Here is a 26,506-nt window from a genome sequence, read left to right on the forward strand (position 1 = left end):
AGCTGGGGAGAAGCAGCAGCAGCTCCTGGCTAGGCTGGTCAGGGCTGGAATGACCAGAGCTGGAAGTAAGGGGACAGAAGGTAAGCAGGAGGCAGGCTGCAGGGGGGACAAAGTAGGGGGGAAGTTACATGCGGGGAGCAGCAGGTGGGGGTATTAGGCACAAGCATGTGGGGTTGTGTGGGTATAAAGTCCAGGCACCTATCTGTTTCCTCAGAAGTAACACTCAGATTCCCAGTGTATAGTGTAGGATAAAGTGACTGAACTGTTGGTTGATTTGTCTCTATGTCACATGCATATTCCTCAGAGAGTCTCTTTATAGCTGATATTTTATTATAGTTGGATTTATTCTTTCGTCTATGTGCTAGTAACTTTTGTTCATGTTCCCCCAATTCCCAGTAATCTTGGCATAATCTATATTAAGCATACTCCGTCTTCTGGGACTGTAATATATTCAATTTATATTTCATATTGGTAAGAATGCATAGTTTATCACCCAAAGGATCTGTGACATAATCCTCATCCAAAGACTTATTTTTTCTTATTAAAGTATCTGTTTCTGTATCCCATTTTTTTCTTTTTTGCAGAAGCATAAAATATATGTCCTTGCAAGAAGATTGCAGTAGTTTCCCATAATGTTGAAGCAGAGGAAGCAGTAGGTTAATTAAGTTCCATAATATCTTTGAATTCCTCTGGAATAGATGCTTCAAATTTCTAATCATTCGACAAGGGGCTGTTGAGCTGTTAGTTACTATTTATAGCTGCTCTATCTGCCAGAAAGAACTGAAACTCCACCTCACTATGGTTTGAAACAGCTACATAACCATTAGGGGCATTGAACACAGAATCAATTTGAGAAATTAAAAAGTAATCAATTTTAGAATATACTGAATGAGGCATTGACCTCCCCCTGCCCCCCCATAATCCCTCATCATTGGATTCATTTTTTGCCACGTATCTACTGTGGAGACATTTATACGTCTTCCCCTAAAATATAAGGGTGTTTCCCAAATTTAGAGAATTTTATAAAAAAAAAAAAAGAAAAGAAAAGAAAAAATGTTGGATTGTCTACATTGGGACCATAGACACACCCAAAGTAAAATTAGAACCTATAATTTTAATATTTGCCAAAACAAAGCTATCCTCTTGATCATCAGCTATGTCAGTTAAATGGGGGCATGATTTTTTATGCACTGAAGTAGAAACTTTTTGTGACTTCATGATATGCACACCGCAGATTGCTAACCCCACCCAGCCATGGTTTGATTTTCTGAGATTCCTCTATTTACAAATTCAGCCTCCTTTGTTTTTAAATTAAAAAAGGGGAAAGATAATATTTTCTTCTTTGTAACAGGTCTGTTAAGGCCCTTAGGATTCCAAGATACACACTTAATAGGTTTGGCTGTCCTCAATGACTTTATCTTTTATGTTCAACTTTACATACACAGGCAGTCCTTGGACTTATGACACAGTGGTTCCTGAAAAATTCGTCTTAAGTCAAAATGTAACTTGGAACAGATTTTCCCATAGGAAACAATGTTATAAATGGGGGCTTGGTTCCTGAACCAAGGCTTGATACCCTGTTTTCACCAAAAATAACCCAGAATTTTGTACTCAACCAATTATAGATGAGTAATATAGCCACACTAATGTATTTATATTGTAAATAGCAATTGTATTGATTTGGAAGGACTTCTTTGAGGTGACTTTGCTGGACTTTTTGAAGGGTTCTTGTCTGCAGGTTTTTCTGGAGTCTTGTCTGCTTTCTTAAAGAAAGTGTCCAAGAAAGTTTGGACAGATGCTCTCCAGGGAAATGGGAAACACAGCAAATTTGTGCGCTGGCATGGTGTGGTGTCGGATCAAGTGTTGTAAAGTTGAAACTGACATCAGAAAGTTGAAACAGGGCGTCTATTTATAAACACTCTAAGTGTGAAACCTAACTCAAAACGTTGTAAGTCGAGGACTGCCTGTAGCTGGGAATTTGCCAGTTTCCTTGAACCAAATATACAACATTTATCTGTATCTTGCCATAGCTTGTCATATTGACATTTTCCCATACATTTAAAGCTTATAACAACATATGCTTCCAAGCACACTCTTGAAAAGATCATGAGGGGAAAGAGGGAAAAAAAGGAAAAAAATAAATAAATATGAAGTACAAGAAAAACTAATAATGATTTTAACGTGTCATGCTATGTCCATGAGGAAGCTTTGGGCAGATGCAACCAAGAGCTATCTCAGTTGCTTGAGTCTGATTTGCAGTAGTTTAATGTGGGGTAGGCGAGCAGTGCATGTCACTGCTTAAGGTTTAGGGAGCCAGAAAGACAGGGGTTGAGTTGAGTGCCTCACCCTAGGGCTGCTTGCTGCTGCTTGCTTTCTGTTTTGTCTCGCTCTGCTGGCACTTTCCGGGTCAAGGCAGCAGTCAGTGCAGGCAGTGGGTGTCATGCAGTGCAAAGTGTTCTGAGAATCATAGTTTTGTAGAGCAGCAGTGGAGTTTGCTTCTGGGAGAACACCTCACCCCTTTTTTTTTTTTGCCACTCTGTACAGCATTCCCCGCCCCCCCGAAGACTATAGTCTCACAATACCTTGCTGCCTTTCTGGCTCTGCTCTGTTCCTGCACCTGAAATCGAGAAGTTAGGAGTGGGGAGGGGATAGGATGCGGGGGAATGGTGAGAGATGCCTGCCCAGATCTTCCTCATTGGGAGGATCAGGAAACAGCATGATATGAGCACTAGGCTTACTCTGTCACATTTCCTAGATCTCTGGCAGCTCTGAGTACTTTCTTTAGTAGAAAACTTCAGAAATGTGGCTGTGAAAGGACAGGCTTCCTCCAGTAAGACCTGGGGGTGATCTCTGTCTGCAAGTCAGTGCCTGAGGGGCGTTTTAAAACGATAAGTATTTTTTCACCATTTTGGTGAGATTACCTTTTCCAGAAGCCTGATCCACTCCAGTGATATATAGATGTTGTATCTCATGCATTTTGTGTCTCAGAGTCTGCAGCTGCTTGCTTTGGGAGCCTGTCCATTTCCACAGTCTGGTTCTCACAGTCCCTCACTCCCTGAACCTGCTTCACCAGAACATCCAGCTAAGCCTGGATATTCATTACAAATTCCCACATCTTATTCAATGTATTTTTAATGTTTGAGATTTCTTTAGCCATGCCCTGTATCAGGGTAGGCACGTCTTCTGTCTTCCCCTCAGATCTTACCTAAGAGACCTCCATCTTTGAAGCCAAGGGGCTCCTTGATCATGTTTTTTTTACCTACCTTGACAATGGAAGGGAGTGAGAATTTTTCTCAGCCATTGAAGAGGATCTAAGGTTTATCCAAGTATAATTTTTCTAAGGGTTTGAAGAATTTTAATAACTCAAAATTGGCAGTACATATTGCAGAATAGCAAGAGCTTGTTAGGCTTGCATCTGTTTAACTCCACAGCACCATCCCTGGCTCCCTTGGCAGATGTTCTGCTTTTGCTTAATACTAATAGTTTGGACAACTTAAAAAAAAAAGTACCCTATATGTATCTGTTTCTGTTTTGTAAAAGAGTGTTCTGCCTATGCACATGTAATGAAGTGCAAAAGACTTTTAAGAGTAGCAGTAGCATGGCTTTAATGCAGAGTTAGTAATTTACCAGTCACATATCACAATCAGAAAGCAGTATGTGAAGGGGTGGGTTGTTTTGCTTATTTGGTTTAGGTGTACAACTATCTGAAAATATAATTTAGAAGTGATCTTAAAACTTTGACTTCATGTATTTATTAACTTATTAAATTAGAAATGTAATAAAAAACATATGTTGACCATAGGACTTATTTTGTATCATTCACATGTAATAAGGGTTAACTGTGTTTGGCCATATCTACATGAGACACTACTGCACAGTGGTTACTGCACATTTATTTAGTACTTGTATAAAAAAGTACTAAATAAATGCACAGTAACCTGAGTTACTGTTCAGCAGAGTTGGTGAACGTCTTTTTTGTGATGCTGCTTTGCAGTAGCCTAATACTACTGTACAGCAGTGTTGTGTCTCAGTTTTTGCCACATGACGCTACTGCACAGTAGAATCAGGCTCCTGGGCAGTCAGCGTCTCATGTAGATGTGCCATTTGATTTGTAAAGTTGCATTTACCTTTCTAGCTTTCTAGATTTAGATTAAGAAGGTAACTTTTGGATGCAATACATTACATGCAGTGAAATTTATTCATATAAAACTTCTGTATTTAAAAGTAACTATAATTACTGGAAAGAACAATTATTAGTTGATAAGTCAAGGGCATGTTAGAAATATATGTACAGATATTAGATATGTTTTTTAATTATTTTTGTATTGGATATTTAATCATTGTTGGTTAACTGGATGAGTCTTCCAGTAAATAGGGAAGTCATCGGCTGAGAGTGGCTGATTCAATATTTGCATGATTGGCTGTAAACATGGCAAATAGTTCCTGGAGGAAGGAGTAGATCCTGGTGATGTTGGGTTACAGCGCTTTCCCTTTGTCTCTCTTGTCTAGCCACCTACTTAATGAGGTGAGTTTGTTCAAAATGATTAATGCCTTGTCTTACATTATGGCACCATTGGGGATGATTCAGAACTTGAGTATCCCAGGTATTGATGTTTCATTTCTTCACGCTGGCTTCCAAGGCATTCTTGAATCACTTCTTTTGCCCACCTCTGGAGTTGTGACCATCAGTGAGTTGGAAGCATAAGGACCTTTTTTGGGAGCTGGTTGTCAGGCATCCTTATGTTTTGTCATGTTCAATGAAGCTGATGCAGTATAGCTTCAGTGCCGGTGGTATTTGCTTGAGCCAGAACGTTGGCTTTCATGCTTCTGTCCTTCCAAATGATAAAGAAGATTTTGGATATTTAAAAAAAATAAAGCTTAAAATGTAAAGTTCAGTGAGCAAAACAGGCCTCACAATTGAAGTTTTAGTCAATACTTTGTCATCAAGCAGCATCATCAAAGTGCAACAGCAGAGTTCAGACATTAGCAAAACTTCTGCTTTAACAAATGCTTGGATTAGGTAAGGTTTCCTCTAATGCAAAACAAAAGCTGTGGACAGAGATGTAGCATTACAAAGTGGAGACAGCTGTGCCAAGTCTCCCAGCTGGAGTGCTACAAAGTCACCACAAAGTTTTTCAGTGGTATGTTTTCCAGGGGCCAGTAGAAAATTGCTCTTGCCTGTGGCTGTGCTTCCTCCTGTTTTCTCACCCTACTGGGATACCAAGTGCACCCTGTAGTGCTCTGTTGTACTGCACAGATGTCATATGAAACACTATACAAGGTAGAGCTACAGAGAAGTTTGTGTTTCATCCAAGAGCATGTCTACATTTTTAGCACTTCTGCCATTTTGTAGTACTAAAGCGGCATGCCCATCTGTCCTCTCAACTTAATGTAGTGTTTGCAGCACTATATCTGTCTGTCCACACCCAAAGATTTCCTTTGAAATTATGAGATTCATTTGAGAAAATGGCAGAATGTCTTTTGCAAGAACTTTCCAGAATAGGTTGTTAATGATCTTCATTCAAATGTGTTATACAGTTCATCGAAGACACTTTGAAAATGATGTTTTTGTATCGAAGTTTTCTAGTCTATTATAATTATAATAAAATGTAAATATCTTTCTTAAAGTAGGCCTATGATTTTTTTAATAAGCATAGTATTTGTAAAATAGTTAATATAGTAACATTCTATAATTTTAACTTTGGAGTAAACATAAGTAAAACAGTCCCTATTCTTTAGTTAAATAAGGGCATCTAAAAGGTGTGCAAGCAAAAGCAATGAAAACTGAAGTCTTCCACTCTTATATGTAAAAAAGTACATTGAGTAATCACAACGAAGTCTTCCCCACCATTATCCATATTAAATATAATTCCCTCAAGCTGAGGAACTTTATCCAGAAATGGGAAGGTAGTTCAGCTCTTTGTGCTGAGTCAGGCCTGAAATTATAGCTGTTAGCCAAGGCAGCAAGTAGCTTTAATTATGAAACTTCAGTAGGAACTGCACTGAGATAACTAACACATTCCAGCTAGGACATAGAAGAGATCAGGTATTAAATTCAGCTGCCTCTGGTGGGGTCTTAGAACCAGTATTGCATCCTCATTCTCCTTCAGCTGTCATGGTTGACTATAGTGTTCTTGAAATCTTTTCCTCTCTTTTGGTTTCTGTAACTGTGTTTGTTCTCTTTTGATTTATCTCCTATTTCTAAACCTTCATTTTATCTTAGGGAGGATTCTTCTCTTTCCCCTTCAGTTTCCTGTGGGAATCTGACAGGTCTCTGTCTTTAGTTGTCTCCTCTTCTATCTTTGCATTAACTCACCTTGCAAACACAGTTCTTATAATTGTTTCTATACGTTGCTCTGTGCACTGTGTACAAATCTACCGTATTCCTGTCTCCTGTCCATGAAAACATTTCAACCTCTGGCTGACATCGCTTCTTGTGTATCTTGTCTTCAGTTCAAACTTAAGAAGGCTAAACCTAATTTCTATCTGTGGACTTATTTGTTTATTCCTTGTTGGACTGAAGAAAGCATTGTCATATTGCCTGTTATTTAAGCCTATAGTATGGTATGGTTTTTTACTTTGGCCTCACTCCAGTTCTTTGCATCCAGGCTAATGGCGGACATTTTAATCATTGCAACTTCCTTTTCTCTGGCCTTGACAAATTGGGTCTTAACCTACACATTTCTACTTATGCAAACAATATTGTCACATTGTCTGTGTTGCCCCTTCCCTCCAGGAAGAGCACACACCAACTGCTGAAGGGTGTTTGAACCCGAAAGCTTGCTTAATAACTATTATCCAACCATTTGGGTTGGTCTAATAAAAGACATCAAATTCACCCAAGGAACCTTGTCTGCCTATGTCCTTAGACCAACACGGCTACAACCCAAATCCTTGCCCCTCCTTTTGCATTCCTTATCTTGATAGCATCAGTTGTGCAAATTTCATTTCATTTCCAAGTATTTTCATGGCCTGTGATTCTCAGCTAGGGTGCCACAGGTTCTTTTAAGAGTGTAGGAAGGGCCTGTGCCATAGTAGCTCTGTTAGATATGCAAACACCTACACAGATTCATAAAATAAGCCCAGGGATTTGAAATAGGAATCCACAGTGACAAAAATATTCTGTCCTGTTCTGATCTTTCTGAGTTCTTTGGAAGCGAAGAACTGGCATTTTCCAAGGGATGCCTTGAATCTAGCAAGGGTTGCCATGTGGCTAAAAAGGTTGACAGTGATTGGATTAGACGATTGCTGTGCTGAGATCACGTTCTATTATGCCAAAACAGTCTCATTGTTTGATTGTAGTACTTTTAAAAAAAATCAATCTGTTGTTTTTTTATCTTAGATTTTAATCTGTGGAACAGAGGCCACCTTTTCCTTTTTTGTTTATGCATTGTCTAGTATGAATATGTGCTTATGGTGTTAGGGTTAAAACAAACATCTTTTGAAATAAGATAAATGAAATTTAGTTTCTTTTTAGTTCTCCATGCATGTTGAAGATCACTCATTGGCTTCAAATAGCAATCCATAAATAATTCAGTCTGAAATTAAATGGGCAAGTGTACACTGCACAATCCTTACTTAATGCTGTTTTTAAATGACATTTTAGTAGTCTATCCTGCAGTTTAAATGACAGGTGACATTGACAGCACTTTGTTTCTTCACAAGGATCAGTTAGACAGCCATTAGCGATGCTGATTTTCACAGCAATAATAATCGGTGAAATAGAAGCACTGTCAGTTCAGGTTTGTTTGAACTTATAAAATTTCCAAAATTATTAAAAGTTGGACACTCAGGAGCAGCAGTAGCCAACTTCTTCTACTGACATTTGTTTTTTATATTATGTAAATATTTGTTCCAGGTATTTGTCCATGGCAGGGCTGTCCAACTTCTAAGGGGTCAGGGGCTATAATTTCTGCAGGCTGTGCCACCAGGGGCTGTGGCAGGGCAAGTGTGGGGGCCCCCTAGGATACACATGGATATCTCCCCCTGACCACTGCACTGTACACTTGTGTGGGTGCCCCACGACAGCATTATGCACCCATGTGGCCCCAGGCTCACCCTGTGCTCTGTGTGCCACACTCTACTGCCCTGCCTTCTGGGGTGGGGACAGGAAGCAAAACTTGGAGGGGGGTGAGGGGGAGCCCAGAAATTCAGCCTGCTGTTGCAGCCAGAGCTGGGAGGAGTGGTGGTCTGGCAGGAGACTGCAGGCTGCAATCTAAACCTGTGTGGACCACCAGTTTAGAGAGCACTGGTCTATGGAATTGGGTTGGGTTGTTGGAACATCTTTCTAATATAAATAAATCATACACAGAAACATAATCACTCCTGCAACAAATTGCTGGTAGAAGCTTGATGATACTGTAAGATTAACATTCCTTACCAGGCACGAAGAAATATTTTGGATAAGCAAACTGACGAGCATGTATTTTTAAATACTATCCTTAGTTACATTAATTTTCTGTAACTGAGTTCTCATTTACCTCACCAACAAATAATTTACTGCCCTCCCCCCAAAATATAAATAATTATGCTGATTTTAACATACGAAGGATAAGGAACAAATCAAACTAGCTGATCAGATGTTGTAGATTTATCAGATAACTACACTACAGCATCTGGAATAATGTACTAATTTCTACAAAAAGCTCAATATATGTTACTATCTTCTTATCTGGTTTGAATGGGTACTTTCATATTACACACAGTCCATTGCGACCTGTGAATAATAAGGAAGTTGAGCTTTCTAGACCTGCTCACTAAAAGGTGTTTTAAAAGAATCATATATTTTCTTCTCAAATCATTTGCTCTAAAGTAATCTAAAATGTAATTTTAGTGTACTACAAATTTATTTCATGTTTAATTAGACTTATAGTACATCTACATCTGCTAAAGTTATAAGGCATAGATATGTTTCTGCCTTTCCAATTATATTTCTAATGTAAGAAATCAAGTAAGCAATGTATATTTAATATGTTTTAGTTTATTTATAAATATTTTGTTTATTGTTTAACAATTCACCTAAGCTGATACAAATATCTGAATGGCACTTGAAAGATGAAAAGAGCTTACCACAAAATCAGTACAGCTTTGGTAGGGTAAACCAGGTTTTGTTCTGTTTATCACATCAGAAAACAATTAATGAAGGTCAACATTTTCAGACCTGAGACTTGGATACACAACGTATTTATGGTAGGGCAATTTACATTAATTTTCACATTGATGTAAATTGCACCAGGACAGACAAGCAGCTTGTCCAAGAGTAGCAATTTGTAGGCTGCTATTACTACATCTTGCCACTAGGTCACAGGAAAGCTAGTAATAGTCTGTTTGCATTGAGCATATATGACTACCCTGAGTAAAGAGACACATGACAACTGTACTAGTGTAACTTATCCGTATTAGTGTAATTCGCCCCCTCCCCACCACTTACCTTCAGCTCTAGCTCTGACTCCTCTAGCCTCAGCATGGCTGGGCTTGGAGTTGCTGCTACTGCTTCTGCTTGGCTGGGCTAGACCGGGGCCAGGGTTTCTGCCACTGACTGCTCCAGAAGAAACTAGAGCCACTGTAGCAGGTAAGCAGTGTGGGGAGCAGGAGGTGGGGAGAGTAGGAGGAGCAGGCACTGGGTGGGGTAGACAGCAGGGCCGCAGAATAGGCACAGACGCAGGTTGTAGATTTATCAGATAACTACACTACAGCATCTGGAACAATGTAGTCATTTCTGCAAAAAGCTTTATATATGTGTGTGTGTGTGTGTGTGTGTGTGTGTGTGTGTATATATATATATATGTGTGTGTGTGTGTGTGTGTGTGTGTGTGTGTGTGTGCGCGCGCGCGTGTGCGTGTATATGGGGATGGGGTGACATGGGGGGAACCCAGCAGTGGGGTAGACACCAGGAACAGGCAGCAAGGGCACATGGGGAAGACCTCTACTGTGTTGCTTAAAGCCCTGCCTCCTATCCCCAACCCCCAGTGCCTGCCCTACTTATCCTCCCCACATCCTGCTCCCCTCACTGCTCACCTTCTGCAGCAGGGGGGGCAATAATGGGGCACAGGTAGCAGTGGAGCAGGCACAGACATGGTGGGGGGCAAGGGGCAGGGGACAGGTGGAAAGAGGACATATAGGGGCAAGTGGTGATGGGGAGAGTAAGTGACATGGGGGGAAGGAACTATAGGGGCAAGTGGCAGGGGTGATAGGCAGCAGGAGGCTGGCATGGGGAAGGGAGAAGCAGTGGGGGGCAGACAGGGAGGGTAAGAGGCTGGAGTTTGGCCCCTTGCACCCTGCTGCTATTTTCCCTTTCACAGTGGTGAGGGGACACATTTCAGATGACTCTCCATTAATTAGTTTCTGTACACGTAAAATTATAATAAAATTGTTATTTTTCACATATAGGATTATATCCTATATATCTACACTGGGTATCATGTTAAATTCAAAGTTGTCTTGGATTCAGGTAAATATGGCAGGGAATTATGGTTTTTAACACTGTGGATTCCTATTTCAAATCTCTCAGTTTATCTTGTGAATCATGTTTGCACACCTAACAGTGCCAACATTGCATGGCACCCTGTAGCACCCTTGAAAGGATTCCAGGACATTCCAGGGTGCCACAGCATCCTTGTTGTCTAGGCCCTCTATCTATATTTAGACATCCAAATAGAAGGGTGTAGATCAGGGGCCAGCAACCTGTGGCATGTGTGCCAGAGCATGGAATTTCACAGCTAACCCAGGCTCTGGGTAGCTGCTGCTGGTCACAGATCCTGAGCTGCTTACAGCAGGCAGCTGGGAGGGTACAAGCCCTGCTGTAAGCAGCTTGGGCTCTGTGGCAGGCAGCAGCTGCCCAGAGTCCAGGCTGGCTGTGGCAGGAAGCCGAGAGGCTGAAAACAGCTGCTCTGGGGTCCAGAGCCCTGCCCAGGCTCTGTGGTGGTGCAACCCTGGCCCCTTCTCCACCATCTGCCCAGAGGTGCACATGCATCCATTGCCAGCAGTGAGGATCGGGCCCCTCGCAGGTCCCCTGCTGTCTGCCTCTGGCATACCAAGTCAATGTATGGGTGGAGGTTCAGGTGCTTTTGGCATTCCGGCCAAAAACATTACCCACCCCTGCTGTAGGTATTCAGACTAGGCAAAAAAAATGACTTGTTTTATAAAGGAATAGTTTACTAGACTTAACTGGTTTTTAGCCTTAGCATACCACCATTGGAGTGCATCTGAAAATCAGGCCACTTTGTTACCTCAGTATTGATTAAAATATCTAGTTTAGGCAGCAAAGTTTGAAAAATTTCACCTAATTTAAAAAATGTTGGTATTTGTTACAGCTGTGCAACCTAATAAAGCAATGTTTGTAGTAAAAGGAAAGAACTTAGATTGCCTTCATCAGATGACCATCATCTGATGAAGTGTGCTTCAGCTACAGAAACTGATGTGGTTAAGATGAGAATCTACTCTGCTTTCTACGGTAATAGAAGGAAAGTTTTTGTTTTGTTTTCAATCCTCTTTTTAATAATTCCTAGCATTCTATTTGCCTTTTTTTGGCTGCTGCTGAACAATGGGCTGATGTTTTCGGAGAACTATCCATAATTCCAAGATCTTTTTTCTTGTGTAGTAACAGCTAATGTAGAGCCTATCATTTGCTTTTTTTTTTTTTTTTTGCACATAGATTATTTTTTCCCATATGTATCACTAAGAAATATCAACTTCCGTGCGCCACTTGTTGCCCATTCGGTCAATTTTAAAAGTTTCTCCTGCAGTCAGCTTTGTTCTTTACCACTCTAAATACTTTGGTGTTGTCCCTGGTCTTGGCCACCTTATTACTCAGCCTCCTTTCCCAAATGATTTATGAACATGTTAAACAGTACAGACCCTAGTACTGTTCTTTGGGTGACTTCACTGTTTACTTCCCTCCATTGCAAGAACTGGCCATTTAAATCTAACTTTGTTTCCTGGCCTGTGGCCAGTTACTGATACAGGCAGTCCTCAACTTACAATGTTTTGAGTTACAACCAACAGCACTTAAGACGTTTATAAATGGACACTCTGTTTCAACTTTCCGTTGTGGGTTTTGATTTTACAGTGCTGGATACAGCTGCATCCAGCTGGTAAGTCTGGTGTGGTGGAAGGGGTAGGGGAAGGGAATGGGTGTGGGGGGGCAGATGAAGACCCCCCGCAGTGAGGGAGGGGCAGGGGCTGGGGAAAATTGCTTGTCTGGCAGCTCCCACTGCTTGTCCTGAAGGGCATGGGGGGATGTGCCCCTGGGTCTGTGTGGGGCAGGGCTGGTGGGGCCAGCAGGTCCGGGGCTGTGCTGGGAGTGGATACCCCTGCTCCCAGTGCAGCCCAGTGCAGCCCTGGCTCTGTCCGCCCCGCCCTGCCCCACCCCACACAGATCTGGGGGCACACGCCCCCCCATGCTCTCCCAGACGAATAGCGGGAGCTGCCAGACAAGCAACTTGCCCCAGCCCCTTCCTCACCATGGGGGTCCTTGATCTACACCCCCAGACCTCTTCCCTTTCCCTTTCCACCACACCAGACTTACCAGCTGGATGCAGCTGTATCCAGCATTGGAAGGGAACCCATCCTCTATTTATAACATTATTCCTATGGGAAAATTGGCTATAAGCTACGACGTTTCAACTTAATATACCATTTTCAGGAACCAAGTGTGTCTTAAGTCTGAGGACTGCCTATATAAGAGTGGACCTTCCCTGTAATGGCCTGATTTTGTTAACAATCTTTGTTGCAGGACTTTGTCAAAGTCCAGGTACACAATATTGTTGAATCACCATGATCCACATATTTGTTGATGCTCTCAGAGAACTCTAGTAGATTGGTGAGGCATTACCTCCCTTTACAGAAGCCACGTTGATTCTTCCCCAGCAAGTTTTGTTTCTCTATGTAATGGGACAATTCTATTTTTAATATATCTTTTAAGAAATTGCCAGGAACAAGTTAAGCTTCTCAGTCCATGGCTTTCCTGGATCCCCTCTAGCACTCTGTTTAGAAATTGGGTGACCTTAGCTATCTTCCAGTCCTTAAGTACAGAGTCTGTTTGTAGTAATAGGTTACATACTAATGAATAGATCTGCAGTTCTGACTTTGAGCTTCTTTAGTGCTCTTGGGTAAATATAATCCAATCCTGATGGTTTGACACTGTTTAATTTATCAGTTTTCTTTATAGCCTTCTCTGTTGACACCTCAATTTGAGTTCTACTTAATTGGGACCTGGAAGTAGTGGCTCCAGACTGGAAATCTCCCCTAACATCTTCCATGGTGAAAACTGACGAAAAGAGCTGCTCTAGTGTCTCTGTAATGGCCTTAATCTCCTTGGGTGCTCCTTTTACTCCTGGTTTTGTCCTTTCTGTGGTACTTCTGAATCTCTGGCAGGCTTCCTACTTCTAATACATCTAAAAATATTATCATTATATTTTACAAAGGACAATATAAAGATACCTAGTGTTGTGTTTAACAGAGCGGGCTGCCAGACATAAAATGACAAAAGTCCTCTGTTTCTACCCAAAGTTGTAGAGGAGGAGCATGAAGTATGCAATACCCCTTCTCTTGGTGCAGGACACAAAGAGATCTTGGACTACAGTGCACCTTGTGGATCCTGCTGGGGCAAAAATCTCCAATCCAAGTGTATGAGGCATGAATGCAATTACAGTGAGGATGTGCATTTGGGCAAGGAGAGATTCCAGCTCCTGTTTAGCTCTACTTTCTACTCCTTGTTTATCACTTTAAACAGCCATGCAGATTATTTACTTAGCAAATCTATCTTGGAATGAGCTACCAGTAAAACACCAACAACCATCACCGCCACATGTCCCCCCAAGAATCTGTCCATGGATAGGAATCTACTCTGTCCATGAAAATGGTATCAAGAGATTTCATATTAAAGTTATCCCACTTACTTCCAAAGCAAGTTTGCTAGGTTTACTAAGTATCAACATTCCAACTTACTTGGGCCCATCCAGTTCAAAACTCCAGGTATAACACCACTGGCCAAAATTTCTTGAGACTTGAAATAACTGTCCTGGATTTTCTGAGATGTCATCTCAAGCCTCATGGTTCCTGGTCTATTGGGATCAGAGAGTTCCTACATATCTCTTCTAATGTGTCTTTCTCAAAGTAGAAATAAGATACGTATCAGCAGCTAGTGTTCTTCCAGATATGTTGTCTCTATATGTTTGCATCCTGCTCTCTTCTTCCTTAAGTCCACATACAGTATATGACTTTGTGGTTCATTATTGATATTTTTGAAGGTACAGGTTCACAATACACATCCTTGCTACGGTGAAAATTTAATGAGTATCATTCCACATAGGAACTCAGCAGGTTCTCAGAAAAAATATAGTCATGATTTTTAGTCTTAGGCAACTAAAACTATAAGAACTATAATTGTATGATAATCAGTCTTACAACAGCTTTGATTAGGGTTAATGGTTTGCTATGATAAATTGTAGGAAGAGTTATGGTCTGGTCATGGGAAATTACATTACAACCTAATGTAAATGTCCTTTCACATTGCAATAAAAAATTGATTAAAATCATTTAGTAATGTTGACTAATTTGACCCTCCTATTCTAGCTGTTGTTGTCAGTAACAGCAGTACAGGAATGCAGATGAAAGGGCTACTGTTATATTAACTTTGAAAGGCTTTTCAAACTTGGAAAAGCCTTCTAAGAAACTAAAGTAATAAAGAATGTATGCATTACATAAAACTGAACTTAATTATTTTAAATGCTGAGTATTGCAGTTGCAAACAAATTATTTTGGAATAATTAACGAAGATGAGAGACTTGTTTCCCATTTTCATGTTCCCTCTGTAATGTTTCACTTAGTCAGAGAAACGAATTGCAAGTAAAATTTCCATTAGACCTTCAAGAGCTTCACAAAAACATCTTGAAGTGCCAAATAGGAGAGAAGAGTCCGTTTTTTATGCCACAGACAAGCAGGCAAGTGCTGAAGAGGTTATGCCATCCATTGCTGAAGGTAACACGAAACTTTCTTATCTGCTCTGTAAGGCAGTGTAAGTATTCCTTAAGATTGGACTGTCAAACTTATTTGAGTTGGCAGGATGGATCTGGATTATGAGGCTTCTCCCCGTGGCTGGCAGACCTGCTGTCAGTGCAGCCAGCATGCGGGGTCAGTGCTTCTGCTGTTTGTTGCCCTGCTGCTGATTTGTATGCTGAGCAGTGATCAAAACCTAGAAATTCCCAGGTGGGTAACGGGGAGGGGCAGATTAACCCCCTGGGTGCTGCCTGCACTGGCATAGTGGCTCTGGGAGCCACAGTGAAAAACCCTGCAAACAGGATGACTCACCTCTGCAGGCTGGATGCAGCCTTCAGGTTTTGTTTGACACCCTTGTCTTAAAGGTTTAGGATATTCTGATATATTCCCTCAACCTCTTCTTTGAAACTTCCATTTTCAGTGAGGGCACAAAACATGATTACTTCAGAGTAATTTTCCCTGGTTTTTATTCCATAGTACAGAGTGTACAGTTGGTCAGCTCTCCCAAGCTTGCTGCTTATTGCAGTGCCTAACAAGTAGGTGGGAAGGGACTGGATTTTCATTAAGCAAACTTCTCTCCCAGGATGAAACTGGTGAGAGGGGAGCAGACAAATAATTGGTTCCATGGTGTAATTTACACTGATATAAGGCTGCTTTTTACTTTGTAAGAGGTAACCCCAAAGTAGAATGATTTATATTGATATGAGGCTCTGCAACATATCTGCTATACTTTTGCTATAAAGTAAGGTTGAGTACACACATTCAAATAACCTGGGAGAATTCTCTCAGATTTGTTCTCAAGGTAGAAAAACTTACCCAGAGCCATGTGTATGGATGTTCAAATGTTGAGACCCTGAAGAATAGAGAGCTTATAATGTTGACACTGTGCAGCCTACGGGGGCTTTCTTAATCTGCCTGGCAACAGATGGCAGCAGTGCATAGAGCAGCCCCGATTGGTTAGCCCAGACTGCCCATGGTCAGTCTGTGTTGTTAGCATGTACCAACATTCACTCTCCCAGGACAAACTCTCCTGGAAGTGATTTACCCCTCGTTGTTCTCAGGTAATTTTTTTCCTGGAGAAGCCATTTTTACTCTGGGAGAAAATGCCTGAAGTTTTATACATATAAGGTTTCTTTTGTGAGAGCAGCAACTCTCCCAGGAGAAATTGAATGTCTATATGAGGCCTAAGTTAGCTCCTTATTAAATGTGTGTCTACACCAAATTTTTATAAAGACTTAAATATTCATGAATCCAGAGAGTTGGAGAGTAAGAGAGACAAAGATAATAAGCTATGTGCAAAATAAATTTCAGCCTCCTTTGAATAAGGTCAACAGACCAGCTGCCTTTTCATGTTATAACATTTCATGCTTTTCATGAATTGATAGTTTTAGGGAAGATACTTAGTTTCAATAATTCTAAACATGGATCTATTGAACAGACACATTTGAAATGCATGTGAAGGTTTTGAAGACCCAGCTAGACAAAGCCTTGGCTGGGATACTATAGTTGGGGATGGTTCTGTTTTGAGAAGGGGGCTGGACTTTACATAACCTCCTGAGGTCCTTTTTAGCCCTAACTTTCTATGGTTATAGTTTATTCACAATCTAAAAAATAAAATTCTTCATTACATCACAGCACCAAGTATCTTCAAAGCTGATGAATCCAGGACAGAAGTTCAAGGGGCAGCAGAGATACAGGAAGACAGCAATATGAAAACAGAGATGCCCATTGATCAGGTGAATGCAAGGCAATTTTTTTGTGCTCTGATTAATTAATTATTAATACAAAATATACAAGCCATTTCAGATAGAGTGTACCACTTGACTGTATTTTGTCTGTATAGATTGTTAGGAATTAACATCTGTCTATCTAGTTGACAGATAAAAGGGAGAGAGGGTTGATTGATGACTTTGTGTCTGTGGACAAAAGCAGGCTTCTGTATAAGCTGTTGTAACTATTACACTAGAGAAAATGAGCAAGACTTGATTTAATTATAAGTCTGTAAAACTCTCAGCCCATGAACATAGAAACAAAATATATGGAGTACGGTCATATTGTATGCATGGCTGCTTGTGTACAGTATTTTCTTAATAATAAAACATAAAAGTGCTGAATGAATCGGTATTATAATTTACCAGTTCCATTTCTCCTGAATGGACCAGCTATCAGTACAGTTTTCTTGGCCCACGAGTTAATTCTGGAAAATATATTTGTGTCAAGCTATTGCAACATTTGGCATCAAAATGATATATAATCTGTTCCATTAAAAAGGAAAGAAAAATTATTCTCTGTAAACTCTCTGACACTTTTCAGTTCATACAAGACATTCAAGAATGCATTATTCTCTTCTGTTTTTGCTATTGCATTGCTAATTTTTTCAGTGAATCAAAAAGTTGCATGATATAATGAGTAAAAGTTGTCTTTAACCCTATAGAGTATCACAGAGTAGCATAAACTGAAGGCAACCAAATTAGATTCTTTCCTTTTCTACTTCAATATCATTTATCAGATTTTTAAATAGTCAACAAAGATAAGAAAAATGATAAAAATCAAGTTTATTCATGGACATGATAATCCTTAGTATGGTAACTTGGTTATGAACCACAAATTTAAATTACAGTGTATAAGCCATAAAATATTAATGGACCTGTGCTCTTAGACATAAGAGAAATAGCCTTTAAATTGGTTTAATTGTCTATTCAGGCATTCTAAGCTTTTTATATGCTCCACTTGCTATCTCATTCAGTAAGTTAGAATAGTTGTCAGTGAAGCTGCTTCCGACACCTCAGCAGAGGTATCTTCCAAAGTGCCTTTCAGTCTGTGAATGACTCTGGATCTGTTAGGCCCTAAGAAAAGGAGGCTTAGGTCATTGCTTAGTTGCCTAGATGCAATGTGGGAACTTGCTGGAATTCTGTGGTCTCTGATTGAAATTCCCAGTGAGCGTGTGCCAAAGTAGTATATTTATTGTTTGTCATGTGACTGAGTCTCTGTTGCTGGAAATGATTGTTATTCCATTTTTTTTGACTTTTTTTCTAACTTACACACCCAGGAAAGGAGAGGGTTGAAAGTGGCATGGGGGCAGAGCTCTAGCCCAGCATCACACTGAATTACCAGAAATTGTCAGTACTTATACACAGTTACTTTGTGACGTAACCATACCAACAAATGTACATTGCTATAGGAAGGCAGACTTTCTCAGAAGCCTTTTAAACAATATTACACACAGTATTATAGACAGTTGTGTTATAAATAATAAGCAGGGATCCAGGTTTTTTCTGTTTAAACAATCTCAAATCACTGATAAAAAAAATCATCAAAAGCCTTCGATCTGCATTTTTCCCTGATTAAAAGGAAAAGCCGCTGTATATATAGGTAGTAGTAGTACACAATGCTTTATTGATATATTTCCATTTTAAAGCAACTTGGAATCCTATCAGTGCCTCAAGCCATTATAAAAAAATGAATTCAAAATACCTATTATTTTGGTGTTTGATTTTTTCGGTTTTTTTATCATGGAAAATCAGAGTTCCTCCTGCCCCTTTGCTCACCAGGATGTGGGTCTAGCTGCAGCTGTCCCCCCAGCTGCTTTGTAGTGCTGAGCAGCCTTGATATGCTGTTGCCCTGCTCCTACCCATGTGGTTGCTCTTTACTTCCAAGCCACAGCCCGCCCCCCAGCCCTGTTGGTGCCTGTCACTCCTGATTTGCAGTCCCCTGCTCCCTCCCTTGTCATCCCAGTGCCCCTCACTCCCAGTCCACAACCCTCTGTCCCTGCTGGTGCACCTTGCTCCCAACCTGCAGCCCTCTGGCCATGACAATGCCCTTCACTCCTGAACCACAGTCCCCTGCCCCCTCCAGCCTATGTTGGTGCCTCTCACTCCTGACCTGCAGCCCCCTGCTCCCCACAGCCCTGCCACAGGGGGCCCCCAGATGCCTCCCACCCTGCACAGACTCATAGGATGGTGGTCTGAGGGGACACAACAGGGATGGGCTCCACTGTCCAGTGCATGCAGTATACTTCATGTGGAAGCACAGAGAGCAACTGGGGCACTGCATGCTGCCCCGTGCCGCTGACTGGGGCTGGGGCTGCAGCGTGGCAGGGAGGACCAGTGCTGTGCTCCACAGCAGCAGTGTGAAGCAGAGTGCAGCTCTGGCCCAGACCATGCTGCAAACAGCAGGAGGTGGGCAAGGAGCTCCAGGTGGTTTCTGTCCCACCTGGGCTGGAATGTGGTGGCTCCAGCTTGTGTGGGCTGGGGCTCCTGTGCCATGCTAGGCAGCCTGGCCATGGTCCCCCAGCCCTTCCTCCCTGGCAGTCTCTTTCAGCTGCCCCACCCCTGCCCCTGAGAGCACAGGTACCAGCCCCTGGCACTGCCGGCCTGGCTACGTAGCTCCCTGCCACCCCCAAAGGACTTCCCCACCCCCTTTCCTTGCTGAAGAGGCAGGCACCTCTGGTGCAGGCCCCGCTGGCAACAGTGCAGAGCCGCACTCCCTCAGAACCCCCAGCCCTGCCGTGTGCCTGGACACCTTCCCCCTGCACCAGCAGGCACCCACCCCTGCAGTCCTGCCCCACACACACACACACACACACACACACGTTTCCAAGCCCTGGTCCTCTAACCCCCCTGCATAGACTTGCCTGTATCTGGTTGCCAGGGCTGCTTGCACCACCCTGCCTGGCTGTATGCCAGCTGTGTGTATGCGTGAATGCCAGAGATGTGGGTTTTCCGGAAAATTTTTAACTGGAAAATTTTCCATTGCCCTAAATAGAGCGTGATCTAATTTAGCATGTTTATTTGACTTGTATTTAGTAAACACAACTAAATAAGTACCTCACGTTAATTTTTTGTCCCAATAGCGACAAGTATTTGAACTCAAATATTTGATTAGGAAAAAAAATAAATACAGCACACTTAATGAGGTTTAAATATTATATTCAAACAAATTCAAAGCTTTATGTGGAAATAAATTATTTTTATTGGCATACTTGTAAAAATGTAAAGACAATACACAATAGCATGTACTTCCCTTACATTGTTTGTTTAAATTTAAGAAAAATACTGAAGGCACTGAAAACAGTTGACACTAATTTTAGCACACCCAAAGAATGATATGCCTGGTTGTCCACTCATCTACATCAACAAAGTTGAACTCTCTTCCACTGAGGTCATTGCGGCACCTCCAGTTTCACTGTCACTGTCTGTAGAATCATTTGCACTCATTAGTTCCATTTCAGAATCAGATTGAGGCAAATCTGATTCAGAACTACTTGAACCACATTCTCTTTTGCTAAAGGGTGGTTTTACCAATGAGTCTATGGGCAAGGGCAACATCATCATACTACATCTTCTTCATTATTTGTGCTTCTGACTGATTCTCCAGAAGCAAGAGATTTTGAGAAATAGAAACAAGCTTAGCAGTGCTTTTATTTGTTAGTCTATTCCACCTTTTTGTCTTGATTGAGCTGAAAGCCTTCCAGTTCCATTCACAAGAAGCTGCAGTTGGTGGAATGCTTAGAATCCTTAGAGCAATCCTGGACAACAGTCGGGTGTTAAATATCCTTTCCACCATGTGAGAAGAGACATTCTCTGCTGTCCACCAAATGATGTCTTTGCTTCAAATTTTTTCTTTTGCATGGTACTCAGCAATGTCTGTCATCACGGCTATTTTGTTGATGCTGGGGACATTCTTAGCTACTTCCATAATTGTACTGAGAGCAGTAGGTAATTCGTCTTCTGATAAATGTTGTCCTCTGTGTTGAGGATCCAAAAGGTTTGCTGCCAGATGAACTGGACAAGAGCAAAAAAACCTCAAATCTCTTGGTAAACGTTTGTTTTACTTCTGCTACTTCTTCTTTGGATAGAAGTGAAGAAGGCAAAAGCTCAATTAGATTTTCATTCGGTTGTCTGAATATCTCTGGAATATTTGAAAGACTTGCTGTATCTCCTTCAAGTTTCTTGATTAGCCACTGAAACTGGTAGTAGCCAATTGAATGCTCCTTGAACTCGAACCCAGAACACATTGTTGTCGAGAATCTGCTTCCGAATGTTCATGGGAATAAGCTGGGAAACCGTGTCATCTATTGAAACACACTACGAACAGTTCTTTGTGCACAGCAAACCATGTAAACACTTTGTAACCGAGCCCATCTGGTTTCTCCTAGTAATAAAAGTGCACTTTCCTTCCCCTGCTTCTCTTTCTGTAATTTCTTCAGTGTCTGATTAGCAACACGACGATTGTTGAATACTTTCACAATTGTTTTGTAGTTTGCCAATATTGTCTTCATATTGCCAATATTGTATTTGCACTATGTCCTTTGCCAGAAGATTCAACCCATGAGCCAGACAGCCAAATACTATTAAATGAGGATACTTTGCCTTCAATGTTTGCCATGCAGCTTTCACATACTCTCATTATCAGTTACAAGGGCTGGTACTCTGGAGGGACCTGCAATTTCAATCTCTTCACTCAGTAATTTGGCTATGTATTCACCTGTATGATGAGAAGATTTGGTAGCAGTTGCTTTCAGGAATTTTGATTCAGGTGTTGCTAACATAATGTTCACTAAAGGATTTCCTTGTATATCAGTCCATCCATCTGACATCAGAGTCAGTGATTCTGCTTGACCAATCCTTTGAATAACCCTTGTTTGAATCCTGTCATGCTCTCTATCCAAGAGAGAATGTAATAAGAGATAACTTGACAGTAATTTATATGATGGACGAATTAGTTTGTAATTTTCCTTCCATTACTGATTTTCAGTTATGGAAAGAGGTGTACCACTTGAAAATATAGCTCAAGCTAATGTCTCATGCTTTTTCTTGATTTTCTTCTGACATTTTGTCCACAAAGCTTGATAAAAAGCTTGGCTGTCTTGAACAGCTACTCCTGGTGGATCGCATATCTGGTGACAGTGGTCTTGAAAGTGAGGATCTTGCTTCTTTTTTCCCCAGACCTGGAAGCTCAACATTTTCATTTTCATTTTTTTTTGCAAATCTGCTATTTCACTTGAGCTACAAAGTTCCCGCAACAAAAGGGGAAAAATAATTTTATTTTAGCCTAGTCTAGTCTGGCCTCAGACAGTGAAAGAGAAGCCGCAGGAAGCTTGCTTCCCCCTTCCCTGCCAAAAAGAACACTCTGCTGCTTAACTTGCTTCTCAGTTGCCCTGGGACTGCAGAAGTATGGAAGTATAGTCTGGCCTCTGCCATCAGCCAGAGGACTAAGCTCTCTCTGCTGGGTTGAAATAGTTAACTATTTATCTATTATGTAATTAAAAATATATATTGTTAAGCCTGAGCCACTTTTCTGCTTGTGCTAAGCACCCAAAGCAGATACAGAAATTTTAAATAAATAAATAATAGTCCAGAGTTTCATTAAGAACTTTTAAAATTACAGTAAAAGCTTTGTTATCCGGCATCCCCCGGGAATGGGGGATGCCGGATAATAAAATATGCCGGTTAATTGAGTGGGCCTTGCCTGTTCAGGCCGCTGCTTCTCCCATCGTGTCTGGGGTGTCGCCGCCCCTCCTGTGGCATTGCCATCCCTCCTGCAGGCCCTGCAGGCCCCACGGGACAGGGAGGCGGGCCCTGTTGCACCCTGCTATGCGGGCTGTGCTTTCACTTTACTGTACAAGCCGGCATGCCGGTTAATAGAGTATGCCGGCTTGTAAGGTGCCAGTTAACGGAGCTTTTACTGTGTAATGGTTTAATACAATATAGATGCTAGTCTGTATGATGTGTTGTTTAACATATTAGTTTGTTTACTTGCATAGGATTCCTGAAGTAGACTTTTCCCAGATGATGTTGTCCCACCACTTTGTTGTATTAGCTCTCTGTATATGGCTTGTATTATTTCAGGACAGTTTCTACATGTTATTAAATGTTTCTTCATTCTTGTTGTGTTAGCATATTTTTGCCACAATATTTACTTCTACCAACTTTCTTCCTTCCTTCAGTGGCTTGAACTTCACTATAATGATGCCACACACTAGTTTTTTTCTGATTAGGCATTCTTATGACTCCTTGAAACCAAAAGCACTAAAAAGCTAACAGATCTTATGCAAACACCTCCAACTTCTCCAACTCAAGAAAAGAAATGAGACACTGGTCTGTGTGTTTGCTGAACTGAAAGTGAAACAAAAATTAATCACAGTTTTGGTTTTGCTTTCACTTGGAGTGTGAGATGAAATAAGAATCTTAGCTTTGGTTTTGATTTGACCTGCACAGCCAATTCAGTGAATGTATAACTTGATTTTTTTATTTGGATTATTATGTGAGTGTATTTACCCTCCTGTTTATAAATTAATAAAACATAGGTGTACTCACTTCCTAGGGATAATCACCTGAAAAACATTAATTACAACTTTGAAATTGCCAAGTTTTCCTAATATTGTATTGGCATCCATTCATTTTTATTAATGAATTTTATCAAACAATGAATTTTTAGAAATGGAAAATTTCCCACGGAAAAATAAAGCACTGGAAAATTTTCTGCCCCACGTTTCTGATGAGTGCACATGCATGTGGTACCCTCTGACTACAATCGCCCTCACCCCATTCCCCCCAGGCCCAAGCATTTTCCTCCTTTAAAGGGGAAAATCCATGATTTTCTCTTTTAAAGGGGAAAATCCACATTTTCCCACAGCAAATGGAAAAACTGGATCCCTGGTAATAAGATGCTCCTTGGACAACTACTGTATGCGAGTGGGTGTGAAAGCACCATTTCAAGTTAACTCCTGCAGTATGGGTAAGAGTCATTCTGCCTTTACTGGTGATCTGAAAAAGAAGCTTGGTTTGAATAAGAAAAAGCAAAATTTGAATTATCTAGCCTTGAAGTGTTTGATTCACTTTACCGCTTGTTTTATTCCTGGAGCACATTCTCATTTATCAATTCACTTTTTTTTCTTGAATAACTCTCCAATTTTTCTACCTCTTAGTAAATTTTAGAAATATTGGAGTGTATAGGTACACACATGCTTTCCTCTTGTGAAAAGAAGGCAGAATCTGAGTTCTTTCATCAGTTTGCTGTCTTAGTCTGTATTTAGATGACTGAAGCTCTGAGTTTTGCCTCTCAGTGTTCAGTTGCTGCAGTTTTCATCAACTCTGTTAAATAAATGTTTCTGAATTGCCATTAGTCTTAAATTTGACTTGGTAGTATGGTTCCACGAATCATCTAATATTTTTTGTCTTTTCATTTCTTCTTTCTCTTTTAGTTTCTGTGTCTCCACTGAACCATACTGTTTGTTTATGTTGCATCAGGCTATATCTTTCTTTCTTTTAGAAGTTCAACTTCACAAGCATAAATAAAAGTTCCTTCAGAGAGAACCAACCCTAGGTAGTTCTACTTCTCAAAGGTGGGACAGATGTACATGAAGCAATTTTTTTCTGTTGGGAACACAAGCAAGCATATAATAGCTATGGAGTTGTGAGCAGATGTCAGTAAACATGCTCTTTTGTACTTCTTTTGAAGCCGTAGGTCAGTGGTGGGCAACCTTTTTAGCAGAGATGCCATATCAAGCTCCGCTGCCTCCCTGAGTGCTCTCTGATTCTCTTCACCTGCCTGTTATGCTGCTCTGCACCCTTCCTCCCTGCCGCAATCTGTCATGTGCCATATTGTGGCACACATTCGACAGGTTGGCCACCCTCGCTATACGTGGCTGCAGGCTGCAGCCTGCAGCATAGTTATATAGCCTGTATCATAGCTATCATGGCTCTAGGGCTAGATGGACAGTTCAATTAGACAACATATTTAAAATATTCTGTGGCATTTTGAGTAATTTCTATGGAAATGGGAAATAAAACTGGCTATATCTGGTCTGGTAGGATTTAACAAATGGTAGAACAGGTTTTCTGCAGGGAACATCAAGCCTAGGAAGCATTTTGTAAATACCCTTCATTTGATGTATTCTGAAGGGATAAGCGAATCAAAACTACAGCCAGACAATTCCTCTGCTGTTCAAATGTATTTTTAGACCTAAGGGTAAGTTATTCAAAAACTGTAGTATACAGCCTCATACGGAATTTGAGATGAATTGAGAGTCTGCCAGAGGCAAGGATATATTTCTCTCACTTCAGTTTAAACACTTACAACATGACTATTTCATGTACACATATATTTTATTGTCTTACACTGATACTCACTTTAGGCAGAGTGTAACTACAGTTCTCTTCCTTTAGTCAACTCTATATAATTAAGTAGCTAGTGGATACAATGCATGAATGATCTTATAGGAGAGACTGGAAGTCATGCTTCCTCCAAGATGAGTTCCCTAGCTGTTATACTACAGACATTTTCCTTCAAGCCTTCCTCTCTCTGATCCTCCCACCTAAAAGCTGTAGCCTAGTTAGGGCATCCTTGTGGTTTTCACATGCCTTACAGTCAATAATCTGTGCATAATTCCTCAGATCAACTTTGTAATTTGTTGCTAAATGACTTTTTACAGTAAATAATATTTCAGAACTGAAAAAATATGCATAGAGATAAAGAATGTTTTTATTAAGTTATTTTTCTTTCTTCAGAAGCTGCATTTAAACTGCCCAGGAGCTGCATATGGCTTGCAAACCATAGTTTAGCCACCTCTGTTCTGTTATATAAACAGGTAGCAGTGCAATGAAGAATTCTGAAAAGAAAACAGTGAACCCTGCTAATTTGAAGCATTGGTGTAGGCATCTTAACACCAAGACAGGACTGTTGATACAGAGGAGATGGAGCTAATTTCCTGCAGCCCTGAGTCAGGCACCTAAGTTCTGAGATGCATCCTGAGAGAAACATCCCTGTGTTCAGCATTTTGCTGCTGGCTTTTGGGGCTTAATAAGAGGGTGACAATACAGCCCTGTTTAAATTTTTCCTAGAGAGATGAATGTTAGTATTATGAGTCATGGGACTACAAGTCAGTTGATTTGGGTTCAGTTGCTGAATACCAGCAGATGTCCTGTGTGCCCTTGGGCAGGTCACTGTGGGCTAAATCCTAGTTCACCTTTATGTACATTAGTGGCACCTGTGTAGTTGCAGAACCACTATTTGTGGCACTTGTGGATAGTTTATATTATGTGTTCACCTGTTTCAGAATAAGATCACTCTATATGAACATCTATCAGAAGTAAAACAGAGAAGGAGAGATGGATCTCCAGCTTTTAGCTCAATATCCTAGTGGCTAGGGCGCTTGTGTAGGAAGCAGGAAACAGGTTGTTGGGGTATGAGACTGCATTGTCTACTTCCTAGCAAAGTGCTCTATCCACCAGGCCACAGGGTAAGAATCACCTACTGCATTTTTCAGCCCTCCTCTTGAAGCTTACATTTAATATTCATTGGATAAAATGTAAAATGGGTAGTGGGACAATTTCTGCCCCAGTGGGGACAGGAGCCAAGGCCAGACTCCAGGACCATTCTATTCTAGGTGCTGAGTGGCCGGATGTGAAGGCGGCAGCACGGAGTCACCACAGCTGCTCCACCCGGCTTCGCAGGGCCCCCCCAAAGCACGGGGTCCAGAGCGGTTGCCCCAATTCAAACCCCCCCC

The 26,506-nt window shown here is 41.1% G+C and overlaps 1 protein-coding gene across 1 annotated transcript in view; it reads left to right on the top strand.

Moving 5' to 3' along the window:
* Positions 1–26,506, top strand: part of DCDC2C (doublecortin domain containing 2C) — a 108,537-nt gene that overhangs the window by 75,120 nt on the left and 6,911 nt on the right. The window contains exons 8-9 of the mRNA XM_006034224.2: positions 14,829–14,979; positions 16,633–16,733. Coding sequence (XP_006034286.1) covers positions 14,829–14,979; positions 16,633–16,733 — 252 coding nt within the window. The remainder of the gene's footprint in view (positions 1–14,828; positions 14,980–16,632; positions 16,734–26,506) is intronic.

The sequence above is a fragment of the Alligator sinensis genome, unplaced genomic scaffold (genome assembly GCF_000455745.1).
Source record: "Alligator sinensis unplaced genomic scaffold, ASM45574v1 scaffold2_1, whole genome shotgun sequence".
NCBI lineage: Eukaryota > Metazoa > Chordata > Crocodylia > Alligatoridae > Alligator > Alligator sinensis.